Below are 25361 nucleotides of genomic sequence, written 5' to 3'. Positions count from 1 at the left end.
GCCGTGTGCCTATATGTGCATCAGGACTCTTCCGAAACAGCTTTCCCGAGAGATCAATGCCAGAGCACAGATAAGCGTGAATAATTCATGGCAGCTAACAGGGTGAAGAATTTGAGATCGGGTAGCACAGGCGGCTCCTGCGAGGAGACGTCGCCGTGGGAACCGCATTGCCGATTCCGCTTAGCTACTAAAAAATGGCGTCGCGGTCCTGACTGAAGCTACCTGACCTCCGCGTGCTGATGGAGATGTCAGGGTACTAAGGCATGGCTTCCTGACGTGGTTTTCGGTAATGACCAGTCAAAAGCCTGTAATCGTCATGCCAATAATGAATTCATCAAGGAGCAGCAACATGGAGAATTTACAGATTAAACGGCATCGCTAATGTGCGCGCCCAGATGTTCATGTTTGATCCCATTTCATTACTTTGTTTTGCTTTGCGTGAAGATTTTAAACAATGTCAGCCATGAAGGGCTGCCTACAGAGCTGCTCTTGCTCACATGGGTGATTAATGAAGCGATCAGCCTTCCTGATCGCTCCTGATTAAGGATTAGACCTGGCGATGAAGGCTTCCTGCATGAGAGTCTGACAGTCATTGAGCATCCATCTGCCCGCCCCCGGCTGTCCCAGAGGTGGGCAGGTGGGCGGTGCCGCCCGCGTGTGAACCATCTTGGGATCACTGGTGTCGCACGATTCTCTCTGTGCCGCGAGGTCCAGGAATGTTCACAGTCGTTTGACATTACGCCACCTTCCCAGTGCTTATCAGAGCAGCCATTGTGCGTTGTCACAGGATATTCAGCTCAGCCTTTCAGTCTATAGACCCTTGGCTGACTCCTGTTTTCTCAACATCCTGCGTTGCCTTCTATAAATTCTTGACTGATTTTGCAATGCGCTGGTGCAGTCAGGCTGGTGATCCAAAGGTCCCCGTTCTTTGCCGGACTTTCTCACAAGGCATCGGCGCCGTGTTAAAAATGTGACTCATTACTTCATCAGTCTTCGCCGTCGTTTTTCACAAGCTTTCGGAATGAAAACGAGAAAGGGGGAAAAAAAAATAACAATGCGATCTTTATCCTTGCTGTACTGATCAGGCCACACAGAGAGGACCACTGAGCACATGGCTACTGGAGGAAGCCGAGGGGAACATATGCTTTCACGCTGCGCGCATTTCCACAGTCAGCAGTTCTACTCCGGCGGGTCAGGAGCTGTTGGCTCTCCTTCGCGGCTCTCCACAGAAACACCCACAGGTCTAGGGTCCCTCTCTTTTCATCCTTCCTCCTTTAATGGAAGGCGCCCTGAAGCCGGAGACTCCCGTGGTACGATATCAAAGGGCTTCCTCGTGGCTCCCCAGAGGGACCGCGACAGTGCTAAGAACGCAGACGCACTTGCGATAGCTCCTCATCTGCAGAGCCTGAAATTAACTTGCTTTGACAGCATGACTGAAGGAAATTAATCTCGCTTTAATACCTGATCCAGCAATCACCTCCAGGATGCCATCCCACCAGCACGCACGCAGGCAGGCAGTCTTGGAAGTGTGTCGGCCTTATATCACGTCTAATAGTCCTAATTTCCCAAACGTACAACGCTCTGAGGGCTATTTGTGGCTTGCGCAACATGAATGTGAAGCAGGAGCGGTGATATGATTCCACATTACTTTCACTTCAGGTAAAACCAGCACCTTTCCATTTCACCACCGATATACACCAGGCTTTATGTGAACTGCCGCTTCTCAGCCGCACACAGCTCTGCGGATGTGCAGTTAGCACATTCCTCTGTCTTCACGAGGGTTTCTCTCGGTTAAGCTCACAGGCCGAAGCTGTTCGCATGACAGCAAATGCGACGCTGTAAACATTTTTTTTCTGATCGTGTGTGGCATGCGATGAAACAGCATCTCTATGTTGGCCCAGTGCCTTGGTGATACAGTATCTAGCACAACTGCCGTGCAAGCAGGTCACATGAGGTCGATTCCCAGCCAACGCAGTCAAACTTATAGAGGCCATATGTGGCTTAGGGGATGTCGTGCCTTTAACCGAAAGGTCACTGGTTCAAATCCCCAAGTCAGCTGTGCAATGTCACTGTTGTCCCTTTGAGCAAGACTCTTAACCCCCAACAGGCCCAGGAACCGGATGACCATGCTTCCTCAAAGATGTACATCCGGATAAAAACAGCTGCTATATAAATAAAATGTATATATCACAGGTTCGCCAGGACCTCGCATTCCATAACTGATCCTGGATGGATCCATCAGAGACCTGACAGGCATCAAAACCTCAAGCAGGGTCAGATGTTTGGTTTGGTGGAAATCAGGAGATCTTTCACCGCTGAGAGCAACTACTAGGGGTGGGTGGGGGGGGGGGTGGGGGGGCTGTTCAAAAGAAAACTGTGACAGACAACATCTTCAAGTCAGTCCCTCCTACACACGTGTGAGTCACCTCAGCGACTGCAAGCGACATCAAGACCCGCAACCGAAGCTTCAATCCAGGCAAGAGTGACTAACCCCATATCATGCCTAAACGGATTACAACGCTATACTTAGAGGCTTCGAGAATAATTAGGGTTTTTTTTTTTATTTATTTTTAAATGGAATCACGTTAAGAAGCCATCCATTTGAAAAGCGCCAGGAAGCAGCGTGCCGGTTGTTAGCTAAGAGGATGGGAGTCGTCGCCTCTCTGCGTACGATGAGCTTCAGGGCTTAGCATAAGCGACAAAGAAATATGTTCATTCCTGTATTTTAGCAGAAAAAAGACAGATGTGAGAAGCTGGAGGTAATTCGTATGTAAAAAACAAGGGGCAGAACGACAGTAACAGCATTTTATTATTGATTTAATGATGCGTAACTTCTTAGCCTGCTGGGTTTCACCCTTAGCTCTACATGAGTAGATGAACCTACTTCTACTGTATTTTATAAATTTCTTTGGTTAATAATCAATATAAATCATGTCATTCCACAGTGATTTTCTCATGTGCTCAGGCTGAGGTACAGCTGAACGCTTCTTGCTGGCCTTTCCTTCCGCACTCAGAGACCTTCTTGAGGTGTGGCGACCTTGCGTGACTTTCCTGCATCTCCGTCGTGGGGGATGCCTGCACTGACGGAAGGTTGGTGTGTCACTGCACGCACTGTCAGCTGCTTCAAGTGAAGAACTGCCAGGGTTTTTGTTTTTGTTACGTGCTGAAATATATACATTTCTGCTGTACAAACTGCCCCCCCCCCAGTTTATTTGACATTATGAAGACAACTGCAGAGAACTGTCACCCCTTTGCAGTCTTGACGCATGAGTGGGTGTGGCCAAATGGGGGTGGCCAAACTTGGGGGGCGTGGCTATTTCAAGGGTGTGTAAAGGGGGCTGTTAATCTGCACAGCGCTAATGCTGCCATGCTGTTTATTCTCTGCTCCTTTGTTCCACGAAGCTGGCGGGGGCCCCTGACAGAGTGAGAGCTGCCTTCAGAAATACCAGACAAGGAACCGTTGATCACTGTCACGGCGACGCATGGCCTGTCCTCGCTGCTCGCCCCAGGAGCACTTGTGCATGCAGAATACACACACTGCGGCACATCCATCATTGTGGTGCCCCCCCCCCCCCCCCGAAGAGCCGTGGCAAATTCCATCCTGAGCCAGGCAGCATAACTGGGACACCCGCACACACACACACACACACACACACACACACACACACACACACACACACACACACACCCGCACACACACACACACACACACACACACACACACACGCACGCACACACACACACACACACACACACCCGCACACACACACACACACACCCGCACACACACACACACACACACACACACACACACACACACACCCGCACACACACACACACACACACACACACACATACACACACACACACACACACACACACACGCACACACACACGCACACACACACACGCACACACACGCACACACACGCACACACACACACACACACACACACACACATCCTCAGTGTTTCCTGAGTCCACGAAATGGAATGACATTCAAGTGTCCCTGCCATTCTAAGAACAAAAGATCTCAGCACCAGAATACTAGTCAAAAAATGCAGGTAGCAAAAAAAAGAATTTTATATACATATATATTCATATACATATATACATACACACACACATATATATATATGTGCATGGTATATTATACATATATAAACATACACCGTATATAATATATACGCACACAGTGTATTTTTTATACACACACATACATACACACACACAGTATACTATCTATTTTGTTTTTTGGTTATTTCTGCTCCTTCCCACTTGTATATGCTGTTCTTTTTTATATGTTTTACATGGATCTCTGCTGCTCTTCTCTTAAGGGTGACCAGTTGAGCAGCATGTTTAATTATACATCCCCCCCCCCCCCCCCCCACTAATGAACCGTGAGGACCCGTCTCCTCGGTATTGCAAGCCTCACTAACGAGCCGCTCCGACCTACATCCTCACATCTCGGCGGCACGCTCCCGCGCACCCCGCCGTCTGCCCACACCCGCCGTCTGTTCCGGAGGCAGCGCGATCCCCCGCGACACCCCGGTGTTCTGCGCGGCTCCAGTCGCTGCCGTACCACTCAATGAAAATTCATAAGCCGCCGTGATTTCCAGCTCGCGTTGCGGTCTGCACCATGTCAAGGCCGTCAGCACCTTCCTGGTTGTTCCAGACAAATCGTAGCTTAAATTACTGACTGAGCAGCCCACTTCATCGGGAAAGACATGAACTAGGAACAGGAAAGCTTAAACACATTTGGCAATGAACTGAACTAAAGAGTTGTTTACAAAAAGAAAAAAGAGGTTTGCAGGAAGCTAGAGATGCATGATATAAAATAGCCGTTTGGGGAATGCCAGATGGAAGGAGTGCCGGGTGACTGTTGAGCCCCGCCCTGTCCCTGCATTATGTATAAAAGTAAGCAGCCTCCGTGTCTCGTCAATACACAGGCCCTTGACTGGCTGCCTGTCCAAAAACGCGTCGCTCTCCTGCTCTCGTGTGCATCCCGAAACGCGTCGCTCTCCTGCTCTCGTGTGCATCCCGAAACGCGTCGCTCTCCTGCTCTCGTGTGCATCCCCGAAACGCGTCGCTCTCCTGCTCTCGTGTGCATCCCCGAAACGCATCGTTCTCCTGCTCTCGTGTGCATCCCGAAACGCATCGCTCTCCTGCTCTCGTGTCCATCCCGAAACGCATCGCTCTCCTGCTCTCGTGTGCATCCCGAAACGCATCGCTCTCCTGCTCTCGTGTCCATCCCGAAACGCATCGCTCTCCTGCTCTCGTGTGCATCCCGAAACGCATAGTTCTCCTGCTCTCGTGTGCATCCCGAAACGCGTCGCTCTCCTGCTCTCGTGTGCATCCCGAAACGCGTCGCTCTCCTGCTCTCGTGTGCATCCCGAAACGCGTCGCTCTCCTGCTCTCGTGTGCATCCCGAAACGCGTCGCTCTCCTGTTCTCGTGTGCATCCCGAAGCGCATCGCTCTCCTGCTCTCGTGTGCATCCCGAAGCGCATCGCTCTCCTGCTCTCGTGTCCATCCCGAAACGCATCGCTGTCCTGCTCTCGTGTGCGTCCCGAAACGCGTCGCTGTCCTGCTCTCGTGTGCGTCCCGAAACGCGTCGCTCTCCTGCTCTCGTGTGCGTCCCGAAACGCGTCGCTTTCCTGCTCTCGTGTGCGTCCCGAAACGCGTCGCTCTCCTGCTCTCGTGTGCGTCCCGAAACGCGTCGCTCTCCTGCTCTCGTGTGCGTCCCGAAACGCGTCGCTCTCCTGCTCTCGTGTGCGTCCCGAAACGCGTCGCTCTCCTGCTCTCGTGTGCGTCCCGAAACGCGTCGCTCTCCTGCTCTCGTGTGCGTCCCGAAACGCGTCGCTCTCCTGCTCTCGTGTGCGTCCCGAAACGCGTCGCTCTCCTGCTCTCGTGTGCGTCCCGAAACGCGTCGCTCTCCTGCTCTCGTGTGCGTCCCGAAACGCATCGCTCTCCTGCTCTCGTGTGCGTCCCGAAACGCATCGCTCTCCTGCTCTCGTGTCCATCCCGAAACGCATCGCTCTCCTGCTCTCGTGTGCGTCCCGAAACGCATCGCTCTCCTGCTCTAGTGTCCATCCCGAAACGCATCGCTCTCCTGCTCTCGTGTCCATCCCGAAACGCATCGCTCTCCTGTTCTCGTGTCGTGATGCACACGTATTTCTGCTCACAGGGTTTTCTGTCCCTTCCCTGATCCATGTTCGATATTCATGTCTGGTTGATGCGAACCCCAGCCAGACCCTGTCAGTGCTGAAATAGGAAATGTTATCCTTGACGGTGTCCTCCTCATGGCTTTCAGGTGTGACGTGCGACGGACTGCAGATGGGGGATGAGTAGGAGGGGTTTCACTGACACACCCTCCCAGCACAGGGCTATCCCCCACCCGCCAACATGCTAGACTAGTTAATTTCCCACTCGTCCACAGCGTACTGTCATCAGAAGCAGCTGTCAGTGCGCGTGATGTATGGAATACACCGTTCAATCAGACGATGGGGGCGGGGTCTGAATAAGACGTGTGATCATAAGGGCTAAAACACATGAAGGAGTCTTGACGGTAACACACCCCCATCACTCCCAAGCCTATTTTATCTAATGCATGATTTTTCTGTTTAATCTGAAAAATAAAAGCTATCCAATAAGAGAATCCGTATTAAGGGCATTTCGCCCCCAGTCAGTCACACTGATTTAAACACGATATTTAAATGGTCGATCGTTATTACAATGTAAATGTTTATCAAGAGAAGGATCTCTGATGAGGCACTGCTGCACGGCCGTATTCCACGGCAATGGAACATGGAAAAGGGGCTGAGAGACGCGGAATTACTCGTGTATCCCTCTGTGTTTGCAGAGTGCGGGGTGAGACTCAGGTCTCGCACTGGAAACTGCTTATTCATCAGAGCACAGCTCACACGGCTTTCACACAGAGGACGGTCCAGACAGAGGCCCATTCACAGCCGCACCGGGAGCTCCTGGGGTCCGAACATCAGGTACACCCAGACGTCACGCTGCAATACCGCTGCTGCTTTGGGCATGACGCTGGTACCATGAACAAGAAGCAACATACGTGTGATTCTGTGAAAAGGTCCATTCGATGTCACATCCACGACGCTGATAACATGCTACGTATTTCTGACATGTGAATCAATATATAAATTCTTAAGATCCGTTCATATTCGACCCAAGACGTTAAACATGAAAAGATATGCAAACCGACTCACTGATTCTAAGCCTGGCCGTGCTCTGAGGCATTTTGTTGCCAATATGAGTGCAAATGTCACATCCCTAAAGCTGGATTTGCTCAAATATACATCACAGTGTCTGATGGCTTAAGGAGAGCCGATCTTTCACAGCCATTTGAGCAGACGTGATGCGTAGGGGTTAAGGGAAAGCCCAACGCACTGCGCTAACGCGGCGGAACCACGGGGGCGGAGTCACGAGTGGGAAGGGCCTATTGTGCTACATTGTTCATAACGAACCGCCCTGATTTATTCATAATGCTTGAGTATGGCGGTGATTTCGGATGGGAGACAGGCTTCAGGCTCCTTACCACCCGTTCATGGTGAAGTCCCGGTACAACATCCTCTTGCCAATCTCCTTCCTCTGCACCCGTCGGGGAAACTCCAGGTGTGTGAACTCGTTGCCAAGCAAGTGGGGCTGCATGTAGGCCTTTTTTTTTTGGGGGGGGGGGGAGACAAGGTTGCGCCATGTGAGATTCTTCTCAGACACGCCTCCTCTCACTGCCATGTGACGTGACGGAGGCCTTGTATGCCATCGGATGGGGGTTAGGGTTTGTGCTCCTCATGCTGTGTTTACCATGGAGAGTAAGATGGAGTTGGCAAAGGGAGACTTTCGCCACAGGGATTAATAAAGTATCACTATTCTATTGTGTTTTTTCTGCATTTTCTCTGGCAGGTTGTTATGCTGTTGAGCCTGACACTTACATGTGCTAACATGCTGAGGTCACTGTGACCATGCAAGGCAGGGAGCGTGTCACTCCCCCCGGCTAGACCGCAAAAGGGACACCATCGTCCCGCCCCCGCACTGCCGGCAGTCTCACCAGAAACTGCAGCCTCTGTCTCTCCGATTCGGGCGTGAACTCTGTGGACATCAGGATTATCTCTCCGCCACGGATGATGATGGCCCTGGAACGCGACAGAAAGCATTTAAGTCTGCGCTTGCAGATACGAGCCTCTGCCCATTCAGCATGTGTGATCCTGCGAGGCTGACAGAGCTGAATACCTACCGACCTGCTAATTGCAGGCAGCTCTGAAATGCCAGCCACTTCCAGGGTGGAGGGGGCATTTAAAGTCAAGGTGAACGGTTTTATTTACAAAAGAACGACCGGGAACGAGTCACACCTTCTGTGTGACAACACTGGGGTTCAGCTCAGAGACCACTGCAGGCCGTGTGCTGATTGGTTAAATTGGCCAGGTTGCATAAAGAACAGGTCTAGTCTACGGGTCACCCACAGACTGGGGGCTCTGGTTTGGGTTACTGAACATGGTTGAGATGGTTTCGTCTCTGGATCATATATCTGTGCGGATCCAGGGTCTCGACGCTGCTGGATTGTGGGTGACAGCAGCAACCACTGGTCAGGGCAACTCTGATTATAGGAGCGTTTAACCAAACCAAGCACAGGGGGGTGGGGGGGGCACTCCTGTGACCACACGGCCTCGCCGATGACGCAGTCTGTCCACATATGACAGCCTTCCTCACTATCCATCATTTGCAGTAAACCTCAACTTCAGGTAGGACACAGGACCCTTTCTTTTAAACCAAATAAAACCAACAAAAAGTTTTTATTAAACTATGTAACTCTTCCTACTCTCCCTCTCATCCAGAGTTTCTTAGCTCAGTCCGTGGCGACTCTCAAGACGGTCCACGTTTTTGCTCCCTCCCAGTTGTAATGCGCCGGTACCAGACATTCGATGCTATCGATTTTGGTCCTGGTGGGCCGAGAGCAAAACTGTGGACTGTCTGGGGGTTTCCTGAGGCCTGGGCTGAGAAACACCGATTTAAACATAATCATTATATTATTCGGTAATCAAAAGGAAGAAGACAGTCTGGTCTGGCGCCTTGAAGTACTGCACCCATCAGTCAATGTAGCTCTAAACTGATTTGCCTGTGAATGACAAGGGAGGATTATGGGTAACATGTCTGGTACCTGCTGTCTCCAGCATTGCCCACGTAGAGTTTGCCCAGCAGAAAGATCACGGCCAGCGCCGTGCAGCCACCAGAGATGTTGTAGATGGCCTTCTCCCTCTCGATCTGCGTGTCCTGTGGTCACGTACACAAGCGTCCACGAACAAACACGCAAACAAGAGCACAATGCATGTGGATTTCTGTTATAAATTCACTGCACTTTTAATGGTCCTGGTTATAATCTTTCATCATACTAAAGTCTAAAATAAATTAAAAAGGAAGAGGAAGAAATGATATTTAAAAAAAAAAAAACACACACAAAGACAAACTGTTATCAGTAGGCAAACAGAAACACAAGGAGCCAGACAAACTGTGCTAAGAAGTGTGGTAACCAATATCACGTTCTCTGTTTTAATTAAATAGATTAATTATGCTAATTAAAGCAAGAAAAGATGAAAAATCCATTACATTAATTAACGGTATGCATTTTTAATGAATCTCTGAATTAATTATTCAGAAAAAATACAATTCAAATTTACTTTTTGTTGGTAACCTGAATATACTCCATAAGACCAATCATGATATGATCTGACATGCGGTCCAGTTTCAGTGGTATGTAATTAGCACGCACGTCACGGGGCTCATTTAACGTCACCTCAGGGAATCATACTGAATGCATTTAAACTGGAGTTTGGACGCAAACCCTGGACCGAGCCGGGAGGGGGGGGGGCGAGGATTAATGGATCCCGTTTGTAATGGAATTGGCACCGAGATGCAGAGTCGGGCTGCCCGCAAAGCCGAGCTAAGGGTGCCGCCCCTTTTCTCCAGAGAAGCCCCATCCCCGGGAGGCTGGGGGGTGGCGGCAATTTGTGAGCAACGGTTGGGTGGAGCTTCTGCCGCTCGGTGACTGAATCGACTGACTGATTAGGGGGGGGGGAGACTAGACTGCCGCATCCCCCCGCAGGTCCCTGTAACCTCCCACCGCGATAGATGTGCAAGACCAGGCATGAGAGAACGGATCTGTGGCCCCGGAGGGGAGACGCGTCTCGGAGGGGAGGGATCTGACAGCACCTCATAGGTTATGCTACAGAGACGCGTCGCTTATTTCCATCGCCGTAAAAAGTGTCCCCGCTATAAAGCCGGCCGTGTGACAAATGCCTCAAATATCACACCGTTAGCATCCACTGTCCAAAATCTAAAATGAAGGTGCTGGGAGTTCCAATTCCGAGGAAAAGCATCCTGTTAAATTTTTGGAGAGAAAAACAAATTTTGATTTAGATTTTTTTTTTTTTGCTTTGATGTAATATCGTGCTGTGGGTGTCACTATGGGGGAGCTGCAGCTGGAGAAACATCTGCGTTCCGCTCCCTGCGTTTCACCCTCCGTCTCAAATCTGCCGCTTTTCACTGTGTTTGCCGGATCCGTGTGCTCGAAAAAACACTCTGAGGGTCAGTGCGCTTAAATCATTGTCTGTATATATATTTAAAAAAAAAATCAGTTGTGTCTCAGTCAAGCGGTTGTCGGAACCGAATGCGGCATGCAACAGTTCCGGGACGAGGGGGCACACAACAGTATTTTTCAGATACGGACCCAAACCACCAATATGTCTTTAAAATCTTTACTGCACTCATAGCAAATCAAAACTGGCCAGTGAATCATTAGTCATTGGCTTTGGCATCTGGCCAACTCAATTATTGCAGCTGCCATTGTCCTGCATAAACTACATTTTGAAAAATTTACAGACGAGCGGTACAGGTGACAAAAGGAGGGAAGATGGATGATTGCTGTTCGGAGTGAACGCCGAGAGTCTGCGCCTGGGCGCAGGATCCTCCGTGAATTCCGTTTGTCACGACTGCATGGTTCATGAATCATTAAAAACCAGCATGAGGCAAACGAGAATAAGAACATATGCCGCTGTTTATAAATATCCCCAGCCAGGGTAACCGATTTCCAACATGTTTGTACAGTATTTCGGGGGATAACATTTTGCAACCTGATACTAACGTTTTATGTTGAGTCACACTGCCATCTAGTGGTCATTGCGGTTTATTATTATTACTACATTTTATTTCTATATCCCTAATCGAAAACGTTGAATGCTTATCCAAATAACATAGACTGATACAAGTTTCGGGACAGACGTTTCCAAGTTGTGCAGAAGAAAATGAAAATTCTTGTGCGTAGATGTCACCAAAATCATAATAGCTATAGTGACTTTATGGGTAAATGGGATGTACCCAGCAGGATTATGACATCATTATGGCGCACTATGGATGTGGACAGACACCGGCTTGACTGGCGAGAGACGGCACTTTCAAACATGTGATTTATGGGTCTTTAGACTGTGATTTCCCTACAGTGGTCACCTCCACACTCCAGTGTGCCTCGGGCATCCAGTCCAGATGGGGGGGTCGTTAACCCCACACCAGATCCTGCATTCATTTATTTTAAATAAGGTGGGTATAAACTCTAGATGAGTGAATTATGGCAGCGGGTTAGTACTTAAAACGCAAGGGTCAGTAAGCCTTTGATGGCTGAGCCACAAGTTCTCTAGAGTCACTGGGTCCATAGTTCTGGTCCTGGTATTGCAGACGGGTTCTAGGCAAGACTTAGTAGAACCAGCGCCCTTAGCAGGCTGTTGGAGGACGGACTCACCATCTCCCTGAAGGCGTTTTCAATGGCTCCGATGACCAGGCTCTCGTGCTGGACTTTCTTCTCGGTGAAGAAGCGAGTGGGCGGGGTGTTGGGCGAGCCAGGGGCCCCAGCGGCCCCCCGGAGCGAGGCCGCGCGGGTGAGGGTGCGGTGGGAGCTCGCCGTGCAATTGGGGGGTTCCTCACCCAGGCAGGTGGGTGGGGGCTGGGCCGAATTCCGTAGGATGTCCAGCACGTCCCGCAGTTGCTCGGTGATGTGGTTCTGAAGCAGCCGGGCTGCCACCACAGCCGCGCCCGACCCGGCGTGCCCATCGAACAGTGCCCAGTAGTGGAAAACCAGTCCTTCGGACTCCTGTGTGAACGCACACACAAACAAATCAAAATCAGACCTACTGGACACATGGAGTGGACTGTGGCTCAGCACGTTAGAATGTCGTGCCTGTGACTGGAAGGTTGTTGGTTCAAATCCTATCAATGGCAAAGTGATGTCACTGTTGGTCCTTTGAGCAAGATCCTTAACCTCCAATTACTCCAGGGGCTGACTGACTCTGCATTTTCAACTGCACGTTGCTTTCGGCGAAAAGCATCTGCTGGAATAAATTAAATGTGACGTAAATGATATCTGGACAGTAGTTGGACAGAGACCTCCTCACAAATCTCCTCAAAGCCCTAAATGTATCCTCACCGCAGTGACAGTTAGCTTAGCCGTCATTATGTCGCACTGTGGCTGCGGATGAATCACCCAGTACCAGACAGGGAAACCAGGAAACCCAACATGCAGTTTCCAGCGTCGGCCCAGTCAAACCGTCAATACTGCTCTCGGATTCAAGGAAACAGGAAGCTGACATCAACAGCGGCAATCGGAGTCATAGAAATGTGGCTAAAATTTGGCATAAGGCTTCAAATAGTAGGACCGCAGAACCTAGCTTAGCCTAGCCGCCATAATACGGCACCCTGCAGCCCACGCAGTCCCGACCAAAACCCACGACCTTGGGGATAAGCGAAACGGTAAACAAGATAAATGAGTGTTTGCACAGCGAAGCAGCACAGCAGGGAGGAACAACAGGCTCTTCTGTTACCGATCTTCACCCAGCATGAGATGAGCAAACAAAAGGCAGCCTCTCGCGATTAGATTAAAAGCGCTTCAATTACTGAAATCAACACGCTGAATGAGGAAATCTCTCTCCGCGGATATTCATGTTTAAATTATATCGGTCACTCTCACCATCTCCATACATGCTTTGGCCTCATTTACATTTTATTTCTTTAGCAGACACATTTATCAAAAGCGACGTGCATTTTTTTTGTTGAGAAAGCAGGGTCATGCAGAGCGCACCTCATGATAAATAACGATGAAAATTATATACATCGTGGCCACGTTTGACTAAATCGTTCCTTCATTTTAGTTAAATCATGGCCATGTTTTTATTAATTTCATCAATTCGTTCCCACAAAATATTAAGAACGTGGGCCCGTTTAAAACATAGCCTGGTAAAATAAAGAATAAATAAATAAATTATACATATTGTGGCCATATCTTGTTAATTGGTTGGTACGTTTTACTAATTCTTACCCTCATTTTTCGTTAAATCGTGCTGATATTTTATTAATTCATTCCCATGGTATATTAAAAAGGCCACAGTATATATAAGTCTTATCATTGTATCATGAGCAGGACCCCGGAGCGGCAGACAGTCCCTGGAGTTAAGGGCCTCCCTCAGGGGCCCAACAGCGAAAGCACTCTGCCAGCCCAGGCACTGCATCCCAATCAATTTAGTCATCCACTCATGTGTGTGTCTCTTGTAAGGGAGGGAGTGGGAACCATCCTCACACTCCCTCCAAACAAGACCCATCATATCCACAAAACAAACTGGCCTGCAGTTTTCTCAGTATTCAAAGCGGCACATTTGCTTGTAAGAAGCCGGAACACACGAGCTGGGCTGCATGTCCCTTTGTTTTGTATGGTGCAAGAACAAATTCACCACCGCCAATTAGCTACATGGACCAAATGTTAGGTTGATTACCCTTCATGCTGATCTCCCGTGAAGCTTATGCCTGGCGATTTTACTCAGCTAAGCATCATTCCAAAAGTAAGTCACCTAATCCGTGCCAAACGGCAGGAACAGCAGCAACAACAGTTGAACAGTTATCGCATAAAGAGAAATACCCACAGAACCAGGAGAAGCTTCAGACGGCTCGAATTCAGTGACCGATGGACCCATCATCTCTTTTTCTACCAATAACCTGAGCAACGTTAGATTTTACTCTCCGTCTGGCACAACACAAACATCCACACCCAGGTCACGGAGTCTGACTAGGATGAAATGATGCAAGACTGTGTGCCCTTTAAATGCTATTCCTGATGAAAAGCATTACCACTTCCCTGTCGCAGTGGATGCAGGCTGAACGAAGCAGCTAATGCACAGCAGATGACTCAGGAGATCTGACCTCAGGATGCGTGGGCCTCAGGAAGGCCAAAACCAATCGCAAAGCGATCCGTCTGACATGACTGCTGGTCTGGAATACGTCAATGTGGGGTGAATTGCAGGTCAGGGGAAGATCCAGAGAATGTGACAACAGGAGTGTGTGGAAATTGGAGAAGGCAGGAATGATAGGCGTGCTGTAGGAAATGTGGGTGAGACTTCCAGAGCAGGAGACCGTGGATTGACAGATGTGAGGGCTATGGGATGTTGAGATAAGGTACGGAAAAATAAATGTGAGCTACTTACAGAGTTCTCCTTCAGCCCTAAACCCTCTCCGTTAGGCAGTGAGGACCTCCTTTTAGAAGTGGGCGTCTTGCTGGGAGTGTTGGACACGCCTGGCTTTCTCTTGACCACCACCACCTCGCAACAGGCCTGGTCCTCATTCAGGGTGCTCTTCCCTGCATTGATGACCCTATTGGGGACAATCGCATACACCATGGATACTCACAGTGGCACTAATGCAGTCTGTGCTGTAGTTACGGACAAAATGATGCTTTATGAACCATTTGCTGTATTTTTTGAGCCCACTAGATGGTGCTCTATGTTTGAAAAAAAGGCACAAAGCACGTCCCAAAGTAAACCAAGGGATCCCATTACCATCTAATGGGATCAAAGAATACAGCAAATGGTTTATGAAGGTAAAAAATACCTTAGGTCGGGGGTGTCAAACTGCAGTCCTGGGGGGTCGGAGCCCTGTGTAGCTTGGTTCTTTTCCCTGTTCCACCCAGTTCAGCTCAGGAACTGTGTGGTAATTAGCACAAGGAGGTGAATCAGGTGTGTCAAACGAGGGGAAACTCAAAAATGTGCTGGGCTCCGGCCCCCCAGGACAGCAGTTTGACACCCTTGACCTAATGTATTTGTAAGGGGGGGGGGGTACCATCCTCACACTCGTAGGCAGGCTATGTTTTAAACGGGCCCACATTTTTTGTATATTTTTTGGGAACAAATTAATGAAATTAATGTATATGACCTACTGTAATGACACTCGTGCGTCAGGCCATGTAAAGAAATTAATATTTTTTGGATATTTTCAATTAGTGTTAATTGAAGGGCAAATTTTCCAAACTCACTGAGTACATCTTCTGCTGTTTTTGAGATAAAACCACCGATAACCTAAAGTAAATGTTCCTGATAATATGTTACAGCTCTGGGATTTGGTAATCCAACAAAGTCCTTTCATTAAATTTACCAAAACTCCCTAAATCCACAGAAATGGTACTTAAGACCCACAATGACTGAGTTCTGAAAAACTGCTCTTCAGTTTGCACATAATTTCAGTCCCTGATAAACATTAACTGCACCTGTGCCCCACTGTACAAATCAAACAGTAAAAATAGTCAACCAAGCTTGGCTCAGATGTGGAAGTGACTTTACAGCTGATCAGGACAAATTAAGAATATAATAAATATTATCATCACTGATAAACACTGTTAATGACTGATTAATGACTGATTAATACTCAATCAACATGTATAAAACCCGTTACCATTTGCACAAGTAAAGTTACACTGGAGTGCTGCTTTTCGCATATCCCATCATGCCCTTTGAGAGAGAAGAAAGCCCGAGGATATGAGGCCTCTTTTCCTAGCAACCACTAGCAACAGGTCAAGTCTCAGACTGATAAAGGCCACCTGGAATGGCTGCTCTCCCGCCAATCGTATCCTAGCAACTTGAATAATTTCAGAGAAGTTACAAAGCAAGGAGGAACCTCACCTTGAGCCACTTTCAGGAAAACAACTCGGGTATAAAAGAGGCCTGAGAAAAGACTTGGGCAGAAGCTTGGGGAAGGAACGCTGGGGTTGAACATTGGCTGAGTTTCCCTTCCTCAACCATCAAATATTCATCAGCTGTATCAGAAATCTTCTCCTGCCACTGCGTTTGAATTCTGTTACTACACAGGTTTCCCACAAACATCATTCAAGTAAGTTACAATTCTGAAATTAAAAAATGTAACGCAAACACCTTCAGATAAGCTCCATCTGTCATGAGAATTTCCCTGAATGAGATTTTTCACTTCTGCTCTCCCAGACTATCCTAGGTCACAGTCATGCAGTCAGAACCGTCTGATCTTGTTTACATTTCAGAGTTAAAAGGTTTTTTAAAAAAAACAAAAACCCTCTACTTATGTGCCCGCTGTTTGACGTTAATGCTGAAGCCGCCTGCTAAAACGAACTAGACAGACTCAACTTTTATGGTCCTCGGTGCCAACTGGCTTCTGCCTGCCACAATCGTCGATGAAATTAAACGAAACTGAGAGCTGCGACCGACAGTGCAGCCATGTCCTTGCAGACCTTCTGTGTGGAATTCGCCGCAAGATTTTGGCCAGCTCATGAAACGAGGAGAGATCTTCCAGCTCCCTTAAGCCGCAGAGCGTCCAATCAGCTCGGCTGCCAACCAGACACCCAGCAGACCTGGACCTCAAGGGGTTTGCACATGAAACATCAAGACCAAGCCAGAGCCAAATGCAACAATCCTCTCCAGGGAAGCGTGGATCCCAGCCAATGGCAACTTGGGACTTACATTCGATAATGAATAAGCAAATGGAGTCTTGTTTCATTTAAAGAGTAGTGTCTGGTACAAACAGCCCATTGCATAGTGGAACAAAAGAACTCAGAATTTCACTTTTATAGGGCTATAAGACTAATCTTGCTTAGCAATTCCAACTTCAATTTAATGTTACACATTTGTCTACTGTATTAGAAAGGTATTTAGTTATGGTAATCCAAAAATGCTTTTTATATAACTTTACTGACCACTGCTACAGGTTCCCTGGGAGACAAAGGAGTATGGCATGAGTGTCACCCCCCTCCTTCCCACCGCATCAGCGCACACGCGCAGCTAAACACCAACACTGCAATCTAACACCAACACTGCAGTCTAACACCAACACTGCAGTCTAACACCAACACTAATTAGTGGTCACAGGCTGTCCCAGGTACGATTCTGTGCTGCGATGGCCATGCACAATTCACACGACACAAACACAACCCAGAACCTGCCACCCCTATCCTCCTTGGTTCCTACACCCCTATCTGGTTACCTCTATGAATGGTTGGTCATCTTGACCACACGACCATCTAGGTCAACATGTGACCACACTGGACCCTCACTCTGCTATCCGGCGAAGCCTTCTCCATTCTGAAGTGTATCAACATTTAACTGCGCAGTGGTACATGATCACAAGACCAGCAGTAAGACTAGATAGGCAGTGGTTGATACATTATGCTCACCGGCTTGAGTTTCCTGTAAGAACAGATAGTAAAGCAATCCTGTAACGCAGTAATACATTATGAACAGCACTGGTGCAGTTTCTCAGCTCATTCTGCATGGATACAGCTTGGTTCCAGTGTATTTAGGAGTATTTTTGTAGCCCCTGTGTGTATTAGCTACAGTCCTACTCCTACAAGTCATTACGTGTTGTGCTCCCACATTTCTTAACTACAGGTAATTCTCCACTTTACCAGCTAAATTACTGCTCGTTAATCGAGAGCTCACAGGACGGGAGGTATTTTGATTCTGATTATCCCACAGAAATGATATAAAAATGATTACTTTGGTTCCAGACAAAATAATTTTTCATAAATGTTTGCCAAATAAACAAAGGAAACAGAAACATATAATTAGAATTAACAATTAATCAAACATAAACACACATTTAAAGAAAAAACAAACAATTCTTTGCTAACATTGTAACATTCACAATGGGGTGTTTCTCCCTCCCTGTGTCCCATTCTGAGCTGGTAGTGTGGCAAAACGAACCTGGTGTATTAACGGTATCAGGTTGGGTCGTGAGACGAAGTGGTGCAAATCAGGCACCATCATTAAATACGCCGTAAAGTGTAATTCCGTGTAGGTGCAGATATGCAGGGTACAAATCAGGCATGCAGTCCGATATTTCACAAAGCAAAGTTATCTGGCTTTGCCAGGCCACGAACGGTGTTTTTGGGCTGCGTGGGTTGAATTATGAATAATAAAACTTTTTATATTTTTGCCACAGGAAATTCTCACAAAAATATATAAACTTGCAAACTGGGAGCTCAGAAAGCGAGAGCTACCTGTGCCGTATAGGTACTGCGCGCGATGACTGTTTATTGATGAATCATTCATGGGAAATGGGATTACTGGGCAAAATGTCAGCCCAACAAACGTCAGGATGTACCACTGGGTTTTCCGCCCAATCTGCACACAAACAGAGCATTCATGACCCTCATCTGGCTTTAAATGTTTGTCCACAATCCGGTGTATGAGGTGACATTACTTTTCTGAATGCAGAGGTACAGGTACGTGGGTGTCTGTAGCCATCTGGTACTGTTTAACACACCAGGGATGGGACAGGGTGTCAGAAGGTAAGGGGGAAATGAAAGATATGCTGATTATTTTTTAAAAAAGGGAGAAGATCGGCAGTTACTTAAAATCTCACTCAAATCGGAGAGCCTGGCTTTATGCAAAACAAAAAAACACATGAATTTGACTGTCACTTAGATACAAACCTACGCATTAACTGTCCCCTTTAAAGATAAAAGTACCGCCTTATATTCCCCGTCAGAAGGGTTTTCTATTTGCAGGTATGAAATGAATTCACCTGTGACTGAGGAACATTTGCAGAAATTAACAGAATTAAAGCTTAAATTACTTTCGGAATCACAGAGAAGGCAGTTTGGCCGCTGCTGCAGTAGGGAAGTGCTATGTGGCCCGTGGAAATGCACCGCGTGTGGAGAGGGCATCTGCTGGGCAGGGCACTCGGCCCAGAGGAACCCAGCCCATCGTGGCGGGAGATGCCAACGCGTGAGCTAGCGAAACGTGGTGCAGCAGAAGCAAACTCGCCCTGCCAACCACGCATGGCGCATGTTCCATGGCACATGTCTGACGATTTCTGAAACAGCCAACGGTTATCCATCCATCCATCCATTTTCCAAACAGCTTATCCTACTGGGTCGCGGGGGGTCCGGAGCCTATCCCGGAAGCAATGGGCACGAGGCAGGGAACAACCCAGGATGGGGGGCCAGCCCATCGCAACGGTTATATGAAGAGCAAATTTCCAAAATTCACTCAGTCCACGGAATATGTTTGAGAACATTTCTTAATCAGATGAGGACTAAGTGAGTTTTGGCTCCTGATGCAATAACATACAGCTCTGGAAAAATTAACAGACCACTCTGTATTTAACAAATCTGCATTTTTAAATCCTGGTTTAATCCTGGTTCTGCCGGCTACACGGAGCAGCAGGCTGCTTCCAGGTTAAAGGTTTCTAAGACAAATGCACCTATAAATTGAGAAATTAGTGAAATGAAAAACTGTACTGTGGTCTGTTATTTTTTCCCTACAGCTGTAAGATGAGGTCATCGGTGAGCTCATCTCAAACACAATCGAAAACATGGACTGAGTTTTGTAAATTTGCTCTTCAGATATTGGTGATTTTAGGCTTCCTGATGACTGACAGTGACTCAAACTGCCGCTGCATTTGAGAGGCTGGCTGTAAATCCCTGTCTGCCACAGCTGCGCATCTGCAAAAATCTTCCAGACGAGTACGAATATTCACTTTTAAAAAGGAACATGTTCCTAAATGTTCCTGTCAGGATAACATCCTTGCACGTTACAAACAGGAGGGTGTTACTGACTGTCACAGACTTTTCCGCGTTAGCAGGCCCAGCAACTGACACGGAGCTGAATCTGTGGCCAACTGGAAATGGTTATGGGTGAAGGGATGTTTCCAGGAAGAGACTCCCAGGAACCGGAACTGAAGAGGAAGACAAGGTGCAGAGGAGGGGCTGGAAGGCTTCTGGTTCAATTGCATTTTATTGAGCAAGTTAAACAGACTGTTGGAGGGGGACAGGTCAGGATTTCTGAAGCCCCTTATGGTTAAGATGGGGCCACAGCACCTGCTTTGCCCCCACGAGGCCTGTGAACATTACATAAGCATTTCAGCACAGCAGACGCTGAAGGATGTAGCTGTCAGGGTCTGTCACAATGTCCTGCGACCTGTGGGACAGAGACACTTCTCACGCCGAACGGGGACAGGGCCAGCGAGCTGGCAGAGGACACCATGGAGCGGCTGGAGCAGCTAGCTGGCACCAGTCTTCCAGAGCCCTGCTATGGGGGGGTGGGGGGGAACACAGACACATGATTGCTCTTGTTATTATAAGAGTGCCCAGCCTGGAGCCGTGCGGCCTTATGAGTGCATCCTTAGACACCTCCAGCCTCACCCCATCTGCTCTTCTCTATTCTAGATGCACTGAAACTCTCAGTTCCCATTTCTGTCCTGGAAGCTACGAGAGGAATTTCTCTGTGAAAAATGCCTCTATTTTTTCTTCTTCTAACCACAGTGAGATTTTGGTGTGAAACTGGAGCAGCAGAGGTAGGCACATGACACTCAGAAGTTCCCCTTTCCAAAAATCTGGTCCGGATTCCACATTCAGCTGAAGAAAACTACATTTTCTCCTGTATTAATGACATTATCTGTTGAGGTTTCAATTCTGTTTCCCGTTTTACACTACGGATTCCAGTCCACAGCTGAATCCCTTTTCTGTAAACCGGGATTAGCTCACTATTCACAACTGCTTTTCGCCAGAACTAAATTGACTTGCAACGCAATTCGTTTCTCCCTCTCTTGCTCGAGGCAACATTAAATTTAACGACAGTAAGAATATACAGCAGTGAAAATATTCACGTTTGTGCATCTGCGCACAACAGGCGTAAACTTGCAGACTTGCGGAAAAATTACATCAGTAGAATAACTGAATATGAGGAAATGTAGGCTTGTTGATAATTAAAACAGGAATCAATTGCGTTAATTTAAAAGGATGAAGCCAGCCCCCGACAATTCTTTTCCCGCATAATGTACGTAAGACCAGCAGCGGTGAATGGACATCTTACATATTTCTACTTGCAATACGCTACACACACTGACGTCATGGCCCTGATTCCCCCCTCCGTGAATTAGAGATGGATGACGTCACGAACCACGGATTTCACGCACTTTTCAGGCTCAAGCCGAACTGAGGTTATAACACTTTCTGTCAAGTCAAAGGTTGTTAAGAAATTAAAATATATTCATATTATTACGTCGGGTCATTGCAGTGTTGATTTGTGCAGCATCAAACAACGAATTTCACTATTAATATAAATGCAAGATAATAAAGACAAAGTAATCCCCATTTGTTTATCCTGGCAGTGAATGCGTTTATATTTTTAGATCGACATTTTAATATTTGCTCTTTTTACAGCTTGCACTCCCCCCTAGCAACTGGAATACGTAATGCATATGGCGCATCTGTCATTTTCATGAGCGTACACACAGAATTACATTTCGTGAAATTAAAAATATAAATACTATGTGTCGATGAAAGGCATTACTAATACGCAGATATTCCGTTAAACGAAACGAGAAATGCATAATTCGCTGTCTCCAGCAAATGCCGATTTTTTCATTTATTTATTCTGTTACTCCTTCCGATGTTAATTGCATTTTACGCCTCACACCAGGGGCTAATTTCGCACATTTCCACCTGTGACCCACTGAATCAGAACCGACAGCGCCGTTTGCACGGAAGGCGCTGCACCGCCCGACGCTTCGGCGTCCGCTGCATGCGCGCCGGTCCGTGTGGCGATCAGTGCGGCACTTACTCGGCGTAGCCCGTGGACCATGGCAGGCTCTTCGTCTCCTTCAGGATGAGGATGGGCCGTGCTATGTGATCCGCGGAGCACTCTATCTCGTCCGGCGACAGTCCGAGAAACTCCGGTCTCATGTACGGGAATCTCAACGGTAAGTCGGAGCCACCGAGGTGATCACCATTAGAGCTACCAGCCATGATGCCTCCCATGAAATTGGCAACCGCAGATTTCACCCGTGTGATCATATTACTGCTGCAGCGTGGATCTGAGCGACGGACTGCCCGGCTCCCCTTCCCCAGATTTCCCCCCAGTGCGGCGACGTTACGGCGGCGGAGCGGAGCACAAGTATGTGGGTTAGAGTGTCTCGCAGCGCTGGCCGGTCCCGGTGAACGCGGAAATAAAGTCCGATATGCGCGGTCATGTGACGGACCGGTTTCTGGATTTGGTCGCAGAGCTGCCTCCTTGAGCCGCTTATTGTTATCAGCAGTAGGTCAGAGGTAGCTTTCGTTTCGTACCGGACCTTGAGCAATGTTTACGTCTGTTAGTTACCCTAGTTTGTTTATGCACTGCCAGAGGCGTTTCTCCGGCGTAATCCTGGAACCTGGTTATTTTTTTTCATGGTATCGCGTTTAACTTTTACAGTGCTTGCCGTCTTTAAGCGGCACTGTGTTCAATGGGCTGTAATTAGTGCTCCCTTCTCACCTTCTCCCATACAAGCAGAAGGTAAGTGTATTGTGTTCTGTCATAGTTGCAATCTCAGCCTCAGAGCTTACTCATTTTAGGACTGTTGAGCGTAATTTCAGTCTATCTGGTTTGGGGGGGGGGAAATCCGGTATCCCTAGGGGGAAATTCCTTGTGCCCCATTGGCTCAGAAAGATCTCTTTCTGCTAACATTTATATGACCAGCTTAAATGGATCCTGTAAACGCCACAGGACAGACATCGTACCTGCTAGACTGCGGCAAAATGATATTCAGGTTTTACCTGATGATTAAGCTTTAAGGAAAACAGGGAATTTTCAAATATTGGGACCAGTGTTTTCTAATACATAATTTGAATTGAGGGTGGCATCATCCAGGACCATGTTGGCATCATCCAGGACCATGTTGGCATCATCCAGGTGTACCCTCTGGGCCATGTGTTGCCTGGCACTGGTTCAAGGTGCCCCAGTAACACCAGCGTTTCATAACCCAGTTCCCGAAGACCCCCAGACGGTCCACATTTTTGCTTCCTCCCAGCACCTTCTACCGGGTATTTGGTGTTCTTGATTGGCTGGGAGCTGGGTGGGGGCAAAGACAAGTCCCCAAGGACTAGGTTGAGAAACTCTGAAGAACACTTAGTGCTTGTTTCATGAGAACCCGCCCCCCACCCCCCCCAAAACGAACTGCTCTCGAATGCCTCCCCTTCTTTTATTTCTTCCCGCAGACATTCTTGGCCTCCTTGGACATTCTGTCCCTCTGCGCTGTAGCTCCAACTGCGCCTGAGACCCGAGGTGCTGTGAGCCCCCCCCCCCCCCCCCCACCCCCCGAACGTGGCTTTTTGGTCGTGGGCCTGGTGTCCAAATGGACCGTGAGCATATATTTCTAACCTGGGCTGAAATTCCCAGTCTGCAAACCCGACAGCCTGACAGCAGTGGGTCAGTTGGAAGTGTCTCCCGACAGTAATAACGCGTTTGCAGGACGGGATTGGATTACAGGAACGTCCAGGATGAAAAACAAACACGATAAAAAGCCTTCAGACTTTAAAGGCTATCAAAATCAGTGCACTTTCAGGAAGGAATGGCAGCTATGGACGTGCGATTTCAAAGGGCCCGTTTTCTGATGGGTCCCAGTCCTGCGTCGGTCCGCACTGCTGCGCATTGTCAGCCCTTCGCTTCCCCTTTTCCCATCTCTCTCCGCTTCCTCATTTGCCTTCTTGTTCCAAATGCATGAAAAATGTCTTGTCCCATATGGCTGTCATGTCGGGGGGAAGATGCATTGTAGGTTTAATAAAACTTGGTTTGATTGGACCAGTAAGCTTGAGTGTCTGGATGAATCCATCCATCCATCCATTTTCCAAACCGCTTATCCTATTGGGTCGCGGGGGGTCCGGAGCCTATCCCGGAATCAATGGGCACGAGGCAGGGAACAACCCAGGATGGGGGGCCAGCCCATCGCAGGGCACACTCACACACCATTCACTCACACATGCACACCTACGGGCAATTTAGCAACTCCAATTAGCCTCAGCATGTTTTTGGACTGTGGGGGGAAACCGGAGTGTCTGGATGAATCGACACAATAAATAGCAATAATTCCATATGGGTAGTGCCTTTATAACATGTGTTCCTGGTTCAAGAAAAATGCAAAGTACAGTAAAACAATATACTGATACAAGAGTTGAATGATTCATGAAAATAGAACATGCACGGATTGCGGAGGTTTCTCCTTTTATGTAACACTGTAGATTAGTCAATGGGAGGGGCCAAAGGTCCCAAGCAGATGTCACATGGTTCCAGATGGTTCTGTCTCAAGAGATGGAAAAGGAATCGACCCCCTGGAGCTTGGAAGAATGGTACAGACCTGTCATATAAAGTAGTCGCTACCAGCAGACCTACTCTGAGGCAGGGAACACAACAAGGAAAACGCACTGTACCAGCTTGTGGGGATTATACACGTGAGAGGGCGGGGGCCGCCACCCGTTACCGTGGCTGCGAGGTTCAGCCCTAGGATTGGCCAAAGAGCCCAGGCAGGGATGAGCTCACAGATGGATAGCTCCACTCGCCAGGATTAAGATGCATCGACCTGTCTGAGTGTTAGCTGTGCAGTTCGGATGCAGTGCGTCACACCCCAGTTGAAGCACTGTGACTTTTTATCCCAACATGTGGGACCTTCAACAATAGCTGGAAATGATTTTACTGACTAGTACTGAATCGACTATTGATTCTGAAAGGCCAGATGTGAACACATTTTTTTTTTTACTATGCATTGCAAATGTCCTTTTGGCAGAAATAAAATACTGATTTATCTGAACTGCTTAAAACTGGACGCGATACACTAGAGCCGGAAACACAATGACCTTGATAACTTGAAAACGGTCAGACGGTCTTTTTCCCAGTTCTGCATTTGCGCCCTCTGCTGGAATACGCTGGCCTTTACCGCTCCATGGAACATCTCAGGAGGATGATATCCGGGAAAAGCACTGAAGTCGTGTGATTTAACACGCTTTGTAATAATAAACTTGTCTTAAATATCGAAGCACCCATAGTTGTGGAAGCCTGAGATTGTATGTTACTTGATGGCGAATATTGCTGTGTTACAGAAAATATTGTTTGTATGAATAAATATTTGGAGTCTCAGACCTACCAGCCAAAAGACACCGATGAGCTTGTGTGATTTTTTTTTTCCTTTATCTAAATGAATATACAGACACCTTCAAATTACAATTTCTACATAATCTATTTTCTGAGACTATGGGAAAATAATT

General features: G+C 47.9%; 1 protein-coding gene across 1 annotated transcript in view; it reads right to left on the bottom strand.

Moving 5' to 3' along the window:
- ppm1h (protein phosphatase, Mg2+/Mn2+ dependent, 1H) overlaps positions 1–22694 on the bottom strand; it is a 32314-nt gene extending 9620 nt beyond the window's left edge. Inside the window, exons 1-6 of the mRNA XM_049017275.1 lie at positions 21910–22694; positions 14533–14698; positions 11808–12155; positions 9177–9289; positions 8070–8154; positions 7560–7678 (exon numbers count right to left, since the gene is read on the bottom strand). Coding sequence (XP_048873232.1) covers positions 7560–7678; positions 8070–8154; positions 9177–9289; positions 11808–12155; positions 14533–14698; positions 21910–22142 — 1064 coding nt within the window. The 5' untranslated portion in view covers positions 22143–22694. The remainder of the gene's footprint in view (positions 1–7559; positions 7679–8069; positions 8155–9176; positions 9290–11807; positions 12156–14532; positions 14699–21909) is intronic.
- Positions 22695–25361: the final 2667 nt, after the last annotated feature.

The sequence above is a fragment of the Brienomyrus brachyistius genome, chromosome 1 (assembly GCF_023856365.1).
Source record: "Brienomyrus brachyistius isolate T26 chromosome 1, BBRACH_0.4, whole genome shotgun sequence".
NCBI lineage: Eukaryota > Metazoa > Chordata > Actinopteri > Osteoglossiformes > Mormyridae > Brienomyrus > Brienomyrus brachyistius.
This window is presented reverse-complemented; position numbering and strand designations above follow the sequence as displayed.